Source organism: Peromyscus leucopus, chromosome 7 (assembly GCF_004664715.2).
Source record: "Peromyscus leucopus breed LL Stock chromosome 7, UCI_PerLeu_2.1, whole genome shotgun sequence".
In the NCBI taxonomy this organism is placed as follows: Eukaryota; Metazoa; Chordata; class Mammalia; order Rodentia; family Cricetidae; genus Peromyscus; species Peromyscus leucopus.
This window is the reverse complement of record NC_051069.1, coordinates 83,515,576-83,533,943: the sequence shown is the minus strand read 5'-3', so window position 1 is coordinate 83,533,943 and position 18,368 is coordinate 83,515,576. Positions and strand designations below refer to the sequence as shown.

The 18,368-nt window shown below is 43.1% G+C and overlaps 1 protein-coding gene across 1 annotated transcript in view; it reads right to left on the bottom strand.

Moving 5' to 3' along the window:
- The window catches only part of Slc9a9 (solute carrier family 9 member A9), a 551,705-nt gene that overhangs the window by 78,659 nt on the left and 454,678 nt on the right, over window positions 1-18,368 (bottom strand). The window contains exon 14 of the mRNA XM_028865996.2: window positions 17,831-17,910. Coding sequence (XP_028721829.1) covers window positions 17,831-17,910 — 80 coding nt within the window. The remainder of the gene's footprint in view (window positions 1-17,830; window positions 17,911-18,368) is intronic.

Below are 18,368 nucleotides of genomic sequence, written 5' to 3'. Positions count from 1 at the left end.
GTAAGGACATTGACTCATGAGCTGTGGTGGCCGTGGAAGCACAGGGTAGGAGTTTTTACGGCTGGGGACTTTTTTCAGATGAGTGGTATAATGGAGGGAGTGGAATCTGGTGCCTTTGCAGGGCTGTTGTGAAAACGGTGAAGCATGGCTCCCACCTGGGCAAAGAGGACCATGAAGGAAGGGTGTGAGCCAGGCTCGCTCTCTCTTGGCTTGAAGAAGGGCCTCGTTTACTGGTATGCCACCTTTAACACAGCTGTTCCACAGAAGGAGGAAAAACATGTGTTCCCTTGAAAGCTGTAATTTTTCTGTAAAGGCTCTGAATAGAAAGAATTTCCTCTTGATCAAAATAAAGGAGAAAGAGAACTGGGTCTAACTTTGAACAGTTCTCTCTCCCATCAGGCTCGTAGGAGGCCCGACTACAGACAGACAAACTTCAGATGAGTCCGTGCTAATGCATGTTCATATGTGAGAATAAGTTTCTGATATGCCAGACACAGCTCTCTCAGAATAAGAAGTTTGTAGGAGAAGCCATCATTCCTCTTCATTCGGCTAAGGTAAAAGAGGGTCACTGTATGCCAAGAGTTGCTGTCCAGATGAGGAGAAAGTACAGGAAAAGGATGAATATCAAAATCTTACTCCAGCAGGAACCTCACCTAACTATCTACCATCCTATTGAAAGGAAATCTGAGCAACTGCTTGAGAAAACTGATCCATGAGGCTGAAAAGCAGAAATCTTACTCATTCTAGAGTGTCCTTCATTTTTCTGTAGTATGTAGCCTTTTGATAATATTTTTTTATAAAAACTTGTAGATGAGATGAAATAGCAAAGTAATGAAACAACATTTGCTATGTAGAAAGCAGGTAGGAAAACAGTAATGAAATAATTTACGGTCAGACTTCACAACATTTTTAGCCGACTCCTCAATTTTCTTCACCAAATGATGAGTGATAGCCAGTGTAACCTCTGCTTCCCAGAAGGGCAAACAACCAGGAATTTCAGGTAAGGAAACTGACCAAACCTCGAATAAAAAGAAACAATGGTCGCGCATCCCTTTAATCCCAGCACTCAGAAAGCAGAGGCAGGGGGATCTCTGAGTTCGAGGCCAGCCTGGTCTACAGAGCAAGTTCCAGGGCAGCTAGGGCTACACAGAGAAACCCTGTCTCAAAACGAAAACGAAAACAAAAACAAAAACAAAACACCACAAACAAACAAACAAACAAAAACAAAAATAATCTAACTGTTCAAAGAGCAACCTGGACTGAGCCATGGACCTGAGGCAGAGGCTGGAATCCTAGCGCACGCTGCTGTGTGAGTTGAGATGATGGATCTAGCTCTCCCTGCAAGGAACACCAGGCTATTTTTTCCCCTTGAGTGTGAGCACCTCTTTCTACAAGCATGATCCCCAAATCTGGAGGGCTCCACGTAGAAGGGGCTCTCTGACTGGCTTAATGAGATGGAAGGGTAGGAAAGGAACCAGCATGTTTTTTGTTTGCATCAACAAATGGAACAATTAAAAAGATAAGAAGGGAAGCCAAAATGAAGACTATTCAAAAGAAGCAGATAATGGAAAGAACGAAAGAATGAAACAAGAATCCCTCAAAGACAGTTCGTCCTAAGAAAATATGGGCATTTTTGGTTAAATCAGTTCAATGGGAACTACGTGTCTTTGAGGTCCAGTGTTACTCAAGCACAGGTCAAGGAAACAGTTCTTCAATAGGGGAGTTCTGGCTCTGGAGTTCAGGCTCAGCTTTTCTGAGCCTCAGTTTCCCTACCTCTGAGGATCAAGTGTTGTTCCTGCTCAGTGCTATGGCAGAAAGGCCGTTCGTTATCTTGCCCTCTCCCATCCACAGCCACCCTGATGGGCGGGGGATGGCTGTCTTCTCAGCCCCTTTTCCAAATGCTGAAAATGTGCCTCTGGACAACTTAGAGAGAAGAACTCTTTCTAATTTGTCCTAGAAAAGTTTATTCCAAAGCCAAGATGATGAATGGGACAAAGTTGGGAAAACATATATTTGTAAGGTGACAATCAATTTAAAGAGTCCCATAGAATAGATGAGGTTGTGACTGTCAGGAGCGAGACAATGTTGAGAAGAAGAGTAAAAGCAGGTCACGTTGGGAGCTACATCTAAAGTTAAGCAGCTATTTATGGTAGCATACTAAACTTTATATCACATCTTTCTTTCATATTCATGCATATTTTCTGTGACCAAATCACATCAAGTTAAGGTATCAATTACCTCCTAGTGGCCTAAGAAAGCACACTTGTTCACTACATGCCATCAAACAGACCTATTACATTTTACTGAACATGACAAATGTACCTTAGTTCTGGAAGGTACATTTCCAACACACAACAGAAACCAGGAGCCTTCTTCCTTTCCTTAAATAAAACCATGAATATATACTTGTTCATTTTGATACAAGTAATCTTAATCTGGCTAACAAGGGCCAGATTCTCACAGAATAAAACATTTCCACTCTGAAGTATGGTTTTGGATAAAAACAACTGTAAAACCAGCTCTAATTGCCAAGCCTTATGAAACCATGGAGAAGGGTCATGTGAAAATAGGGGTTCTTAGGGCGTGAGGGTGCTTACACAAACTTGCATGCAGACTGCTTTGGGTTAGAGAAGTTGCTTTTGTGGCAAGAGAACCGGGAGGGGGTTTCCTTTAGCTGTCAGACAGACAGGTCCTTGAAGGACAGGGTCAAGTTCACATGGCCAGCAAGCCTGAGATTCAAGCCTGATCCATATCTTGCTGCTGGTGACCTCTGGGACCTAAGTGCATGGTCTTTGAATAAGTTTGGGTCTATTTGGGAAACACGGACTTTTCCTGCAGTGAACACTCTATTCACTTGAATAAAAGCACTTGCATATATAATGCTTACAGTCTACCACTTATGATAGAAAAAAAATGGGCAAATTCATTTTCAGGATCGCGTAGAAGCTGTTGTACTGGTGGTTGAGGCAAGAGGAAGCCAGGACACCAGTGCTGCTGCCTGTAGGCAGAGACTACTCCTTCTCTCCCCCCAGTGCTCTGTCTTCAGCCCTTCAAGACTAGAGCAAGTAGTCTCAGCTCTGAATGTTGATCTTCAGTGAGGGATACTTGGCATTTCCAGACCACACTGAATTGGAACAAAGGTATTTTGTTGGGAGGGTCTATAGCTCGGCTTTAAGGGGTCCAGAGAGCAGAGGGTCAATGAGAACACTTTGTTCCTGAAGGGACAGGACTGACCTGGCAGAGGTTCCTCTTGGGCAGAGCCTAGATGACCCCTTCTATGGGAATCGGGAAAGGCTATGGGGTGGTTATGGCGAAACAATATCCAATTCGTGCCCTTGGGTCATAATAATCTCCTTTTGAAGCTCTTTGTTACATATGCTGTGTACAGTTGTGGGAATCTCACCCAGACCATGCAATGAAGAGGTTATTACTGTCGCCAGCCTTATTTTATAATCAAGGTCCAGAGAGTTCCAGTAGGTGGCCCCTTGCCACATAGCTGGTAGGTGACAACGGTGTGAACTGAGCCCTTTGGCTCATGCTGTGCCGCCTGGGGCTAATGAGTCTGAACTTGACTTGGTAGGATGGGGCGCAGCAGCCTCGCCTATTCATAACACGAGTTAGCCTGAGGTGAATTTCAGCGAGGTCTACAGACAGAAGACAAGTGGATGAGACCAAATTAGCGCAAAATACTGAAATAAATGTTCTGTCTCTCTCTGCGCAGGGTGTTAACTGTGGAGCACTCCCCTGTTAGAGAGCTGCTTGAGGAGAAAAAGCAAGTTCACTCAGAGGTCTAGAGAATGCCATCTGTGAGGCAAGTGGCTTGCCTATCCCCAAGAGCTGGCTCAGCGTGAACTCATCAGATACCTGCCTGGGTGGGAGGGGATGCACTTCCTAGTTCTCTCCCCCTAGTCTGTCCACTATGACTATATCATCCAACTTAGGGTCACCAGGGCTGGACACCTATGGTCACCTGGACCCCTACTTCCTTACACCCTGGCCCTTTATCTCCGTAGATCTGATGTCCCCACGAATATCACACCTGATTCTGAGGACTCGGAGCAGGAGTTTCCTAGCCCTCGCCCTTTCCTTTCTATTCCCATTGTAACCACCATAATTAGGTACCCTGTGACTTCTGAATCAATGCTGTTCGATCAGTCTTTCTAAAGGCAGCCAATATCACTCCTGTGTCTACACACCACCTGATTCTTCATTGTCTTCTGAATCACATCCAGACAAATTCCCCCAGCACTCAAAATCTTTACAAAGTTCCCTTCTTAGACTTGCTTCTTCTAACAGCCAGTCCTCACCGTGCTAGGCTGTTACTCCTCCCCCCGCCCCCCAAACGCATGTAACACTTCCCTTTCTTGCCTTCTCTGAATGTACCTTTGCCTGGAGACAGGAGACAGTGAGCACATCTAGTGTTTGTTTGATGTGTCAGTTTTTACTTCCTCCATTTGGGCGGTACAGTTTTTCTGCAGGGCAAATGTGATTGGACTCATTCAATGGATTTCAAAACAGTGGCTCAGAGGGGCACAGGAGCCTGAGGTTCCGTACCTAAGAAGTCAGAACCTCGAACTTCATTTTGTCCCTACCATCCCCATCCTATCTGTCAAATTCTAAGTCCAGCTCGAACACACCAATTCTGTGCTGTTTCCGAAACCAAGTAATGAGGAGCTCACTCCTCTGGGTCCTTATAGCAACTTATCTCTCTTGCTGACTACTTAAAACAATTGGGGGAAAGTCCTGAGAATTCCTGTACAAGGGCATGGTAGGGCACAATGCCAACAGAGAGAGATCAAGCTTTCAATGCACTGTACTCTGATGTATTAGAAATGGTGGCTAGGAACTCACTAAACTGATTTTGAGACCCACGCTGAGTTCTGAGCTGCAGTTCGAAAATCTCAACCTGAAATCTTCTAACAGCCCTTCAAGATTTTTAGAGGTTTGCAACAGACTGGACTCACAAGAGAGACATGTTTAGCAGGGATTTACGTGTAGTTCCTCCAGGAACTGGGTCAGGAAGGAAAGGCCTTGGCCAGCCAGAGGACATCAGCTCCTTTCGGGAAGGTCAAGGGTGGCCATGTCCCAGTAGGGCATTTTCAAAGAGTGAGATTTGGGCAAGCCGAAGATGCAGGGAGCAAGATTTCTCAATCGGATGTGTCTGAAGACTGAGAGGAAACTTACATGCTCATCATAATCTTGAATATAGTGGGAAATCAGCTAGAATTTAAAAATAATAAAAATGTAATAAACTTCTTTGTTTCTCTCTGCATAGAGAGTCTTCAGGCCTTCGGGCCTATAAACCTGTCACTGAATTTAGTATCATTTCCACTTTATGAAGCACTTGATGCTTGCAAAGTGCTGGTACAATTACCAATTACCATATTGTTCATCTTCTGAGCATTGCGGCTTACAGAGGGCCCGAGGACTTCAAAATCAGAGTGAAGAGTTGTTTTTTTTTTTTTTTTTTTTTTTTTTTTTTTTCCAAAAGGAGAAACATTGGTCAAGCCAGTTAAGAGCTTATACTGCTGGAGCTGCTTAAGATGTGGGGTGCTTCCTTCTGGAGACCCCTTCATTTTTCAGCACCTAGAGCCTGTAGAACACACAGCCTCTCATGACAGACACTGGCATGCTACACTTGAAAGTGCCCAGAATGCTGGGCAGTGGTGGCGCACACTTTTAATCCCAACACTTGGGAGGCAGAGCCAGTGGATCTCTGTGAGTTCGAAGCCAGCGTGGTCTACAGAGTGAGATCCAGGACAGGCACCAAAACTACACAGAGAAATTCTGTCTCGAAAAACAAAACAAAACAAACAAACAAAAAAATAGGTGTCCATAAAGACTCAGTGCTCTTGGAGCACAGGCTGGAAAGACACATGTAAAATCCAAGCCTAGGCCAGAGGGAGGGGTGCAGGGAACAGTTTTTGCAGTTGCTGGGGAAGAGCCGGGAGAGTAACACAAAGCTGTTCCAGACCCTTCCAGTGCTAGCTGGCTAGTGCACATGAGAACTCCAGGCATGGGCTGGCACAGCATGCTGTGTTCTGGCTGTGTTTATAGGCAACACGTCAATGAAACCCAGTCCACTGCTGGATTTCAAGGAATTTTGAGGAAATAGCTTCAAGGGGTGTCAAAGGCAACTGTTTCAGGATGTGTCTGCTTCCTTTGGGAGGGAGTGGTTCCCCAGTGCTTCTTCCCCTGCTTTTGAAAGACAACAGCACCAACCACTACCGTTGACAACAGGTTGCCCCCGGAGCTGGGCGTGACTGAGATGCTGGTTCCCAGACTGGGAACAAGAAGCAACTTTTTCTTTGAAAGTGAATTTTGAGCCACACATTTTCTGTTAGGTCAGCTACGGCCTCTGTCGGAAATCCTGCAGTTTCTGACAGTAGATCACCAGCTAAGTACCAGGTCAGCTGGCTGATGGCTGTGCTTTTAGCTGGAAAGTGTTCTACTTGACTTTGCCTGGAATGCTTACTCTACTGGCTCATCTTTATTAGGGGATATCTAAGACTCAATCTCTTCATGAGAGGATACTTTCATATTTTAACACATTTATGTCTTAAAATGCATGTTGAGGGCTCCAGAATATCATCCAAAGTAGGATGAGAATTTCACTGCACTAATTTTTACCAAATAGGAAATTGGTGGGTGTTTGGGAAGCAACTATCTAAGATCATTTCATTCTCTCTGTCACAGCATTGCACATCTGGCCACCAGTCGTCATCATTATAACAAAGGTACTGGGTGACTCTGTGCTTAAGCATTCATCTCCTGCTCTCAAGAGGAAAAACGGGTTTCTTGCCTGTGACGTGTGTGTGACTGACAACCTGTGCGTGTTATTTCCTGACAGTTGTCCCGTTTTTCCCAAACACCTTGAACCTGCTGGTGATCTTGCTGCCCTGCCAGAAAGCCTCTCATGCCCTCAGTCTCCTTGCAGGTTCTAGCCAACACTCAGTGCCCGAGTCCTCTCCACATGGATCCCTGACTCTCTGGAGCTGCTGCTGATCCCATGCCTTTTTGGCTCCCAGCTTCTCAATGTTCCAGTTGTTTGTGTTCCCAGAACTCATCTGTGGAAACCTAAGCCCCAAGGGGTGACACTCAGAGGTGGAGCCTTTGGCAGTGACTCGGTTTAAAGTGTTCTGCTCTCATAAATGGGACTTTTGTCCCTATGAAAAGGACCCGGTGACTAGTTTACTGCTCTGACTTCAGAAGAAGGTTGAAGACATACTTCCCCAACCCCAAGGAAGAAAAATCAAGAAAATGTAAACAAAACGCCTATAATTTTTATGAAGACATTGAAACCAAATCCAATCCTGGAAGTATTAAGGGTAGGCGCCTGATAACTGACTGTCACAGGGATGAACAAGAGATACTTTGGTCCATTTTTATTAGCCAACTAAGCCACCAGACAAAATACAAATTAATGAGCAGTAAGAGAGAATCCCCCCCCCCTTTCTAATACAGGGTCTCCCTGGAACTCATATAGAACAGGCTGGTCTTGAACTCACAGAGCTCTGCTTACCTCTGCCTCCCAAGTTCTGGGAGTAAAGATGTGTGCCACCATACTCAGCTGAGAATTCTTACTGTAACTGTAACTGTGGAATGCTTAAACGCATTCCTTACTGGAAATAATCTTGCCCTCTTGAGACTGCATCACCTCTTTCTTCTGATTCTCTCTGCCTTGCTGGTTTTCTTTGATCCATGTATGCCACATCTGTCACAGGTTTTTCTGTCATGGCTTTCTCCTTGCTTAGAATGCTCAAGCTCCCTTCTCATTATTGAATTCCAGGTTAGGAAGCCTGAACTCCTCCATGGACTCTTTCTGACAGAAAGAACAGTAATTATCACTCCATTAAGCCCTTCCTCTGTGAAGCATCAGTGTACTCAACTTTGTCCACGCTCACTTATGAGGTGGTGTGACATACACACAGAGACTGTACCATCACCATCTCTACCCTGAGAAGGAACCTTAATTTAGGGCAGTCCGTGCTGTGTGGTGTCGACGACGACGGCTTTATATGCAGACAGGTGCTGAGTAACTTCAGTCCTCCAGAGAGCCCAGGCTCTGCCTCATGCCAGGTGGTAATCTGTGCAGGCGGCAGCAGCCATCCATGCTGATAACGTGTCTCTGGTAGTTCATGCATTTGTTGGCAACTGGAAAATACCCTGGCTGCCACAGTTGAGGAGTGACTAAGTAACAATTAAATGTTAAACAGAAGACTTTTTCTTCCCCCCAAGGAGGAGGAAATAAAAAGACAAAATTCAATACTGGCAACCTTGAAGCAGTGTGCATTTGATTTTGAAAGTCTTTACATTTTTTTTTTTGGAATATTTTTAAACCAAATGATATAGCACTAACCTAGAAATCATCAATAGGCCATCTCATTGCTAATGGCAAAACAGGACAGCTTCACCCGGAAGGGGCAATTGGAAGACTTCCTTTATCAAGGGAAGGACGGTACAAGAGGAATAATTATCATCAAAGCCTAGTATTGCTTCCATTGTGGAGTCAAAAAATTGCTGCACTTCTCTATCATGTCCAAATTGCTCTCCATGGTATAATTTCCAGAAAAGTAACTATGGGAGGATGGAGCATAACTTAGGAAAAAATTTAAGTATATACAGCACAGAGCACAAAAAAGTGCAGCTTAGCCCCCAGCCTGGGCCACTGACTCGGGATCAAGTGAAAATTGTGGCTGGCTCACAGCCCAAGTGAAGCCTTTTGCTTATGGAGACTGAAGACTTCCTTATGGTACTAAAATACAGTGGTTATAACTAAACACTATTGCTGGGATATAAAATAATGGAAGCTGGGCAACTCACAGATAACAAGTGATAATGAATATTAAATGCATTTCATGACAGATCTTTTAGAACTGTGGCTGTCAATACATAGGAAAGTTAACAGAACTCTAACGTTTATTAAGCATCACTCCAAGTGCCCTGAGTGAATTCTTTTAATAATCAAAACAAACCGAACAATTACATAACTAGTCCTGGGTAGGCCATCATAGCAAATAACAGTTGATTTAAGCTAAGAGGCAAAGAAGTGATTCACAGTAGAGAATCAATGCCTGGCCATTAAAGCAGACCTTCTTCAGTTGATAAGAAGCAACAGTGGGATGTCTGAGTGTGCCTTGCTTTATACTAGAAATGCCTTCCTGGAAGGATGCCTATAAACCAGAAATCATCAAACAAAACCATATAAAACACAAGCTCTGTGGAATTCGTCCACACCATGGAGTCTAGGATAGCCTTGGGCCATGGAAGACTCTTGACAGTTATGCAACAAGCCAAAGAATGAATCACTGAAGGAGTGAGGAATGTCTAAGACAATGCTGCGCATTGGGAAAATATTCAATAGATTGCTTTGGTGTCATAATTTAAAGGAATTTGTGAACCTATTTTTCACAAAAGGAGGTGCTATGTTCTGATTTTGTGGTTGCATAAATCTCAATTTTCACATTGTTTGCTTAAAGTGGAGGTGAAATGAGAAAGTATTCTCTTCTAATAGAGATATTATTAAAATGTTTATGGGAAAAAGAGAAGAAACATTTCGGGGGGCTTAAAGTTCAGGTAGAACCATTGTAGAAAACTCAGTCACCATCTTTGGAGCCTGATTTTTATAATGGCAGGGGAGGCTATGGTGTTTACACAACTGTTCAGAGGGTCAAATCTGTAGTTACAGTCAATGTCTTGGAGAGCTTGCTCCAACTGTGGACTTAGGCTGTAGGGTCTTGAGAAAATAGCACGCTGAGTGTTTTCAGTGTTTTGGTTCTGTGATGCTAGTGAGTTGGATTGCTTTCAATAGGAGGCTGTTAATAACTAGTCAGCTTTCTCATGGATTCAGACAAAATAAAGGGTAACATGCATTCATCCTATTACATGGAAGAAGAAAGCAGTGAAAATCCACACTATGACTTGTACATGATGGTTCCGTGTGTTGCTTCCATCAAAATGTCCTGAGTACACAGGGCCCAGGAAACTGGCTTTTTCTTGCAGTTAATTTTAATTTCCTTTGTTTGAGGACTAAAATCAAGGGCTAGATGTAAGCTATTTCAACAGCGGCACCTATGAAGGCAAGGGTGACCAAAAGCCAACTGACCAAGGGAAGGGGGCAGTGGTGGAGCTGCTGTTCCTTGCAGGAGCTCTCCTTCTGGCCAGCTTCCTGGGGGAAGCAGATACAATGCTGTAGGCATTCTTCTGTGAGGAAGCCATCAGGGAGCTATTCAGAGAGAGCCTTCAGGAAGCAGATTCCTTTTGCTTGTCTCAAATATGCACAAATCACGGTGCTTCCTGAAACCACTTTGGGATCATCTGATTGCATTTTGTAAGTGAGAGCTACAAACGGCTGTATGGCTGTAATCTGTAGCTCCTTTGAAAACATCCTCCTATCCCCAAGTCTCTCACTAGTGACTTCAAAAGGATGTGGGGCCAACCCTCACTTCAGCAAGGTAAGCAGCAGAACTTCATAAGGCTCAACCGTGCCCACCTACCTTGTTTGCTACTGAAATGTAGCATCTATTGTAGTGGTTCTCAACCTTCCTAATGCTGTGACCCTTTAATACAACTCCTCATGTTGTGGTGACCCCCAACCATATTGCTACTTCATAACGGTAATTTTCTACTATTATGAATCATAATGTAAATATCGGTGTTTCCCGATGGTCTTAGGCGACCCCTGTGAAAAGGTCATGCAACTCCCATGGGGATCATGATTGACAGGTTGAGAACTGCTGATCTAATGTGTCACCTGGCATATAGTGGATACTCATTAAAGTGTTACTTGTATATTCTGGTATCTTTCCGGCTTGCTAATGAAAATAAAATGTGCCTCATCCCCAGGCTGATGAAGCCTTTAAAAACTACTAGAGAAAGGATGACATTACAGTCACTAAAACAATGCTAGGCACATGTACAGCACTAGCACTGCACGTATGTCAAGGACAGCAGAGCTCAGTAGCTGGATCACATGAGCCAGGAGCCTTGGGTTCCTCTGATGGGCACATTGAATTGAGTAGGATGCTGGCTTCAGATCCATCAGCAACATTGGATATCTCCGACGAGCCTTTCCCTCCTTTGGGCTCAGTGGCTCCTCTAGAAAGCAGAGGTCCCTGCTCTCCTGGAACACTGCATAAGGCAAACTCAAGTCATTCAGGAAGGCCATGGCCTTCTGCAATAAATGAGTTACGACTGCTTCCACCAGTCAGCATAGTGAAAATCTGCATGGTGGGGAATGGTCATTTGAAATTGAAATTGCTGCTCATAATATTTATACCTAGGATTTAACATTAGAGTGACCATGTGGATGGAGAGCCTTCTGTCAAGTTTTAGAAGTATTCTTTCTTTCATTATCACTCACTTTTTCTTTTTCTCTGTTAAGATTAAAATACTGTTTCACTTATGGTCCCTAAATATGTGGTCCTAAATACCACTGGAGAACATCGCAGATACTAAGTGTTTATGGCTCCTGGAGTGGAGTCCCACCCACTCAAGCTCCAGGGTAGCAGGGAGTCTGCTACTCTGCCCAACAGGAACATACAAGAGCCACAGCATTCACACATCCTGCAGTGGGCCTTTCATTTGGTGGGTACTTTGTATGAGAGCTCTGTGAGCTCTCTACCCATGTGGCTTTCTGGAATTGTATTTCTGGGTCAATTGGCCAACTCACTGTTATCTCTGAGAATTCTTCCCACCATGTAAAATGCTGGCAAGCACACACTAAGTGCTTATGTTAGTTAATATTGGCACAAGGGAAGTGCTCAAAATGATTTTATGCTGCCCTTTTTATTTTGGAAAAGGTCATTTTTTATCTTATGTCATTTGCTTTTGTAGGACTAATATATACACATGCTTAAGGAGAGCAATGATAAATGATGGGATGAAAAAAGACTCTACAAAGCCGACAACCCAGCAGGACCATTAGTCATGAAGAAGGCATGCAAGATTCCCACACCAGCTGTAACACTCTGAATCTAGGCAAATAACTCTATGCGATGTCTTAAAATATGAATAAGGATGCATCAATTTTAGCTTCTAACCTGCTCATTATCTGAGATTCTTAGTGAGGTTGATAGGTGGCTCTAAAAGTTTGGGTTTGGTGTTAATAGAACCAACACTGGGATGAGATAAGACTCAGTCACCCCACAGAGCACATGGAGCTTCTACTAGGACTAGGCTAGACACAGCGGTTCAGCTGTGGAGTAGAACATAAATGATGACATGTAATATCTGGGTCATTTGAATTTATCCTTTAAGAGGTCAAACTGTGTTCAAACTTTAAAAAAAGTCCTCCCTTATATGCAGTGGACAATTATCTAATTTTAGCCAAAATCTTAGCCGTGAAATTTTGGGCTCCTGTGTTCTTAATTAAGTCACTAGTAAATTAGGCTTGCAAAATTCCGGTGGTTATACAAGAAAATTAATGGGAAAAAAACCCCATATTTCTTTCTTCCTATGTAGGGTAGGGACTAAGGAAGGGAGAACCAACCATAGACTTGAGTTCAGCTAAAGTAATTGGGAACCAGGTCAGGTGTGTGGCTGTCTGTATCCAGAGAGTGAGATACATAGGCTAGGGGGCCCTGGGTGAGTATCTACATGGGGCAGTCTAGATGAAAACCACTAATATCGTCCAATTGGCCTTGCCCTGCTTACAGACTCATTTAGTAAACTTCAGATAAATTAATATGCATTTCTTGCTACATCAATAGCTGAAGTGATAGGAAACATTGCTTTCTGGCTTGTTTGCTTGCTGCTTGTCTGTTCATTCATTCATTCATTCAACAAGTATTTATTGAGTGTCCCCTCCCTGCCAGGCATTATTCTATGTCCTAAGGACAACCACAGAACAAGAACAGACCCAAATCTCCATCTCCAGAAAGGATATATCCTGGTCAGAGGAGGCAATTAAAACCAAGCACATAATGTATCAGAAAGTACTGTTGTGGTAAAATTATAAAGCAGAGAAGAACTAAGTGAAAGCCCCATAGGGACTTGTTCATTCTAAGGACGGGCTTGCAGGCAAGAGGAATGAGAGAAGGGAAAGGCAGAGGCATTGCAATCTGAGGGGAGAGCCATGGAGAAGCTGTCCCTAACACACCCAGAGCACATGGGGCCAGATTGTGACTTTAGTCTTCTCCTGGATAGGGAAAGCTATCCCACCCCATGGGGACATGTTAATACAGAAGTTTGATGTCTGGTTTACATTTCTGCCTCCTTCAAGCTTAGTTAGACTAAGTCTATTGTCTTAGGAGATGGAAGTACTTCTTAGAGTCCCTTGCATAACTAACTTTATACCCCTGAAAAGTTGAAGATGCAATTTGTTTTATGGTGCTAGGGATTGAACTTACCACCTCACATATTGTGAGTGCTCTAGTGTCATGTTATAAGCTCAGTTCAGACTTTGAGGATGTGACTAGAAACTTAGCGGCTCCTCTGTGATGGTGTTCTCTTTGTGATCAGCTCTGACTCCTAACCCTGATATCACCAGAATATTGTCAACAGATACATTGACATATCAGAACTAGTCCTTGTTTGAAGGGCAGCTTCAAGCACATATTGACATATGGGGTTTTATAAGTAGAGTAAGATAATCATTCACAGTAAAGTTCACTTAAATACTTCAATGGACTTTGGAGGGATCCGGGCTTGAATCATGAAATTGACTTTTACCAGCTGTGGAATGTGAAGTTAGTTAGGTAAGTGATCTGGGAGTTTGGCTTTCTATCACAAGGATGGCAGTAAGAATCCAACCCAAAAGAGTGGTTAGAAGATTCACGAAGTCAGTACCTGTTAGTGCCCACTAGCATTTATTCCTCACCGTCCCCTTATGTCTCAATTTCTTCTTTCTGTTGCATGATTCAGAATTGCTGCCCACACTGAGTTGTCATGAGACTGCCATTAATCATCAGTTTTGGCACCAAAGGTTTCCAACAATATGGTTGAACAGGAGAGCCAGGTTGTTGCTCTGAGGCCAGCCTTGACCTCAATGGTCTCTTTGTGTGTATTCTCTAGCACCCCACCCTCCTGAAGAGCTCAGAATGGAAGTGAGGTGCCGAGTGGAAAGCCCTTGGTACTGTGCATGGCTATTGCTCATCTTCATTAAATCTTCCTTTGTGTAGTTCTGCCGATTCCCGAAGTTTTGAGAAAAAATTTTATAATATATATATGAATTACATGCCATGTAAAAGTAAAACAAAAATATGAGCCCTAGTGGTTTGTTTTATTGCTAATGATAAAATAATAAGCTATACCTGAGTACCGGGTATCGACTGCATAGGAATGGGAACTCTCATGGCTAGATTCCTGAGAGACTACCTCACTAGCCGATCAAACCCTCCCTTAGATGTTACTCTTGAAAGCATTTGTATATATGGTTAAATGTACAGTCAGTCAATTCTAAGTAAAATAAATTACCCAGTAGGCCTCCTGTAATTTAGTTGCACAGCCTTGAAACAAGAATGGAGGTTTCTCTGCAGGATTCTTCCTCAAGATCACAGCATTAGCACCTACCCTAGCTTCCAGGCTGAGAGTGTGCCCTTCAAATTGTGTACTTGTTAGCTTCTACAACTGTACAAACCAGCTCCTTGAAATGGGTCTCTGTATGCACATATGCATACGTAGATTCCTCCCAGAAATTGCTTCTGTTTCTCTGGAGAACTCTATCTAATTCAGTGTCTGAAGGCTCATTTATTTATTTTTGTCAAAAATTCCCTTTTTATGGTGCTAGGGGTCAAACCCGGGGCCTTTCATATTAGGCAAGGGTCCTATCACTGAACTACCTTTGCAATCTGTCATGAATATTTGGCAGAAGGCTGAGGCAGGATGGTAGCAAGTTCAAGGTCTGCCTGGGTTATAGACTGAGTTCAAGACCTGCATGGGCAACTTAGCAAGATGCCATCTCAAAACAGAAAATCAAGTAGGAAGCATTCATGGCTCATGGGTAGCATATGCAAGGCCCTGGGTTTAAACTCGCAGTACTACAAAAATAAAGAACGATTCTTTATGATGCTGCTTCAACCATGCAATGGGATTTTACAGAAAGGAAGTATCAATAGCGCCGCACCATACAGTGCATTTCTGTCAGCCTCCTAAAATTTCCTTTGGTCAAGGATAGGTAACCTGACTCCAGTGGGAGACGGTCCCTACTTTGGCAATGACTAGCATGGCCTAACCTCTCAGGGTCACAGGGAACATCAACGGGGTTCTAAGTGAACAACAGAGTGAATGTAAATGCCAAATTCATTACTAGATTTAGAGTGTTAACAGCTGGTGTGGGAATCTTGCATACCTTCTTCATGACTAATGGTCCTGCTGGGTTGTCAGGTTCTTAGAGTCTTTTTCCATTCCATCATTTATTTATTTATTTATTTATTTATTTATTTATTTATTTATTTATTTATTTGAAACAGGGTTTCTCTGTGTAGCTTTGTGCCTTTCCTGGATCTTGCTCTGTAAACCAGGCTGGCCTCAAACTCACAAAGATCCACCTGATTCTGCCTCCTGAGTGCTGGGATTAAAGGCGTGCACCACCACTGCCTGGCCATCATTTATATTTATATTCTTAGACAGGTTATGAATTTGGCATTTACATTCACTCTGTTGTTCACTTAGAACCCTGTTGATGTTCCCCGTGACCCTGATAGGTTAGGCCATGCTTTTATTGCTAAAGTAGGGACAGTCCCCCACTGGAGTCAGGTTACCTATCCTTGACCAAAGGAAATTTTAGGATGCTGAGAGAAATGCACTGTATGGTGCGGAGATAGTGATACTTTCTTTCTGCAAGATCCCATCACATGGTTGAAGTATACTCATAACTTGTCTAAAAATATAGCTATATGATGAGGTCACAGAGTAAAACTGGTTGGCATGCTCCTCTCCAGGTAAAATTTGGACCTTAACTAGGACACAAAACTCCTGTTGTCTATGAGAAAATATATTTGCGCAAGGATGGCTGCACTGCAGCTTCTAGAATGAACGCACGGGAGGACAAATTGCAACGTGGAGAGATATTACACAGAGGATAAATCTGCTTCCATTTCTACTAGGCTGTCCTTAATCGTATGGAAATAAACCTTTGGTGGAAAGTGAGATTAAAAACTGTGACATCATCTAAATTTAGAGCTGCTGCTCCAAGCTAAAACCTTGAGTGGGCTCCAAATTTCATTTTCTTGTCACCTAGTTAATTTTTCTACTTTCTCCTTTTTCTTTGTTGCAAAGCTTCCTCGCAGCACTTTCACAATTTGGAGGAAGAAAATAAAAACCTCTTACCAAGTCTCTGATTTCCTATTTCCTCGCCGTGTATTTCATTAGGTGTTTTCTTCAGTCATTTTTTATACTTTCCTATAAATTTGGTTATCAGAGATTGAAATCAAAGGCAGGGGCCAATCCTGTTTCTAGAAGGAAAGTCCAGAAGGAGTATAAACCTGGAATCACCTGCCAAGCACAAACTCCCCTAGAGACCAGGATGGCTCCAGGTTGCTAATGAGACCAAGACAAGAGCTTGCTAATGACCAAGATGCATTGCTCTTTGTTGGGTGGTAACCTGTACCGCGTACGCAAACGCAGAACCAAAAGTGAGGGGAGACATCTGGCCACAGACAGTAGAGAGATGTGTTTAAGCACAACTAAGCTCCAAGCCCTGCCCTCCACAGCACCACGTGATGTCAGAGCACGCCAGGGATGTTTTCTAATTCACATGCAAACATGCTCTCACTTACCTCTGTGCATCTTCAGTTGGCTTCACTTCTTTCTTAATCCTTGTTTCCAACTTCTAGTCCTTCTTCAGTCTGTGTTTCTCTCATTCCTGATGTGAATTTACAATATTTCTTGCCTCCTTGTCCCTTTCCCTCATAGCCTCTCCTCCTTCACCTGTTTGCTGAGTTCTATCACACTTCTAAAAAAGATCCTTTCTCTCATCTTAACTCCCCCTTTCCTCTTGACATGTTGTGGTTTTAATCATTGCTTTGGATTTTCATCCCAGTGGCTGGCTTTTTCTTACTGAACGGAGAGGGATTTTGTCACTACAGAAAACCAGCAAAGACCCAACCCATTCGGTTCACAATTCAACTGTCTGTGTTCCTCCCACGCGGTGCTACTGACTGGATTAGCCATGGACTGCTTGCTTCTATAGAGCAAAGCACTTCAGCCTGATTTTTCAGCCCTCAAACTCACATGGCAGGGCATGTCTGAGCTGCCGCATTCCCACTGATGGCTAGAGTTGTTAAAAAAAAAACACATGCTTTTCAGAGGAAAGCCCTTACCTAAGTGTTCCTGAGGGGCAAACAGAGCAACACTATTTTATACTATGAGGAACCAGACTTGTAGTCCTCAGCCTGGTCAAAACTCCTGGTAGAAACTCCTACCCCATTTTTTTTACACAGGAAAAAAAGGTATACAGTGGACTCCTGGGAGGCGCATGGAGCTCGGTCCTGCCCACACCCATGAGAACAGTCCAAACCTGCAAAGGCCACTGAGACTGTTCAGTGAAGCAAGTCTCTGGCTAACCCAACTGGAAGTAAGACCTTTATATAGGAGAACAAAATAGATAAGTTCTTCAGGACCACCTGGTTTTGTTATCTGACATTAGAAAATACCCAGTCACCACAGAAACATCATGTACACTTTACACGGGGATTTCACTTTGCTTTTTCAACACTCCACAACTGTTTACCTGGTTTTAGATTTTGAACTCATTCCTTGGTGTAAGGTTGCCTGTGGATTCACTTTACCTTTGTGTGCTCCTCAGGATATAGGCCCCATTCCTTCATGATGAGGGTGCAAAGTAATCTGCCCCCAGGAGGACCTGCCACCTTGTCATTAGAAAGGATACTTGTGATCAAATCCATACCACATCCTGAAGAGCTGTGCACTCTCTGTCTTGGTCAGGTTTTTATCCAACTTATTTGCTTCCTGGAGAGAGACCATAGAAAATAGTACATCTTAAATACATGCCAAACCAAATCCAATTCAACTACATTCCTAAAGAAACATTTCTTTAAAAAGAAGTCTAGGCATGTTCATCTTAATAGTGAAAGAATTTTCAAATTAGCTCAGAGATTTTACTTTGTGGATGAGACTTTTTGGTACAATTCAGCATTCTCTTTCTTAATCATCAATTTCATTAAATAGCTAAGAGATATCACTTTCGGACACCAGTGAAAATGGTGTTTCTGTCACATTGCTGTTGTGGGAATTTTGCAGTCCATTTAAATCTAGGTGACATTTATTTACAGAGTACCAAGAAATCACTAGAGAAGTAATAGCCTACTGATCATTACACTGGTTTTCATTCATTTTCTTTTTGGTAGATCACTATTAAAGGCTGTGACTGGTTTTTGATGCCTTTCTGTTAAGATTAGGAACAGTTC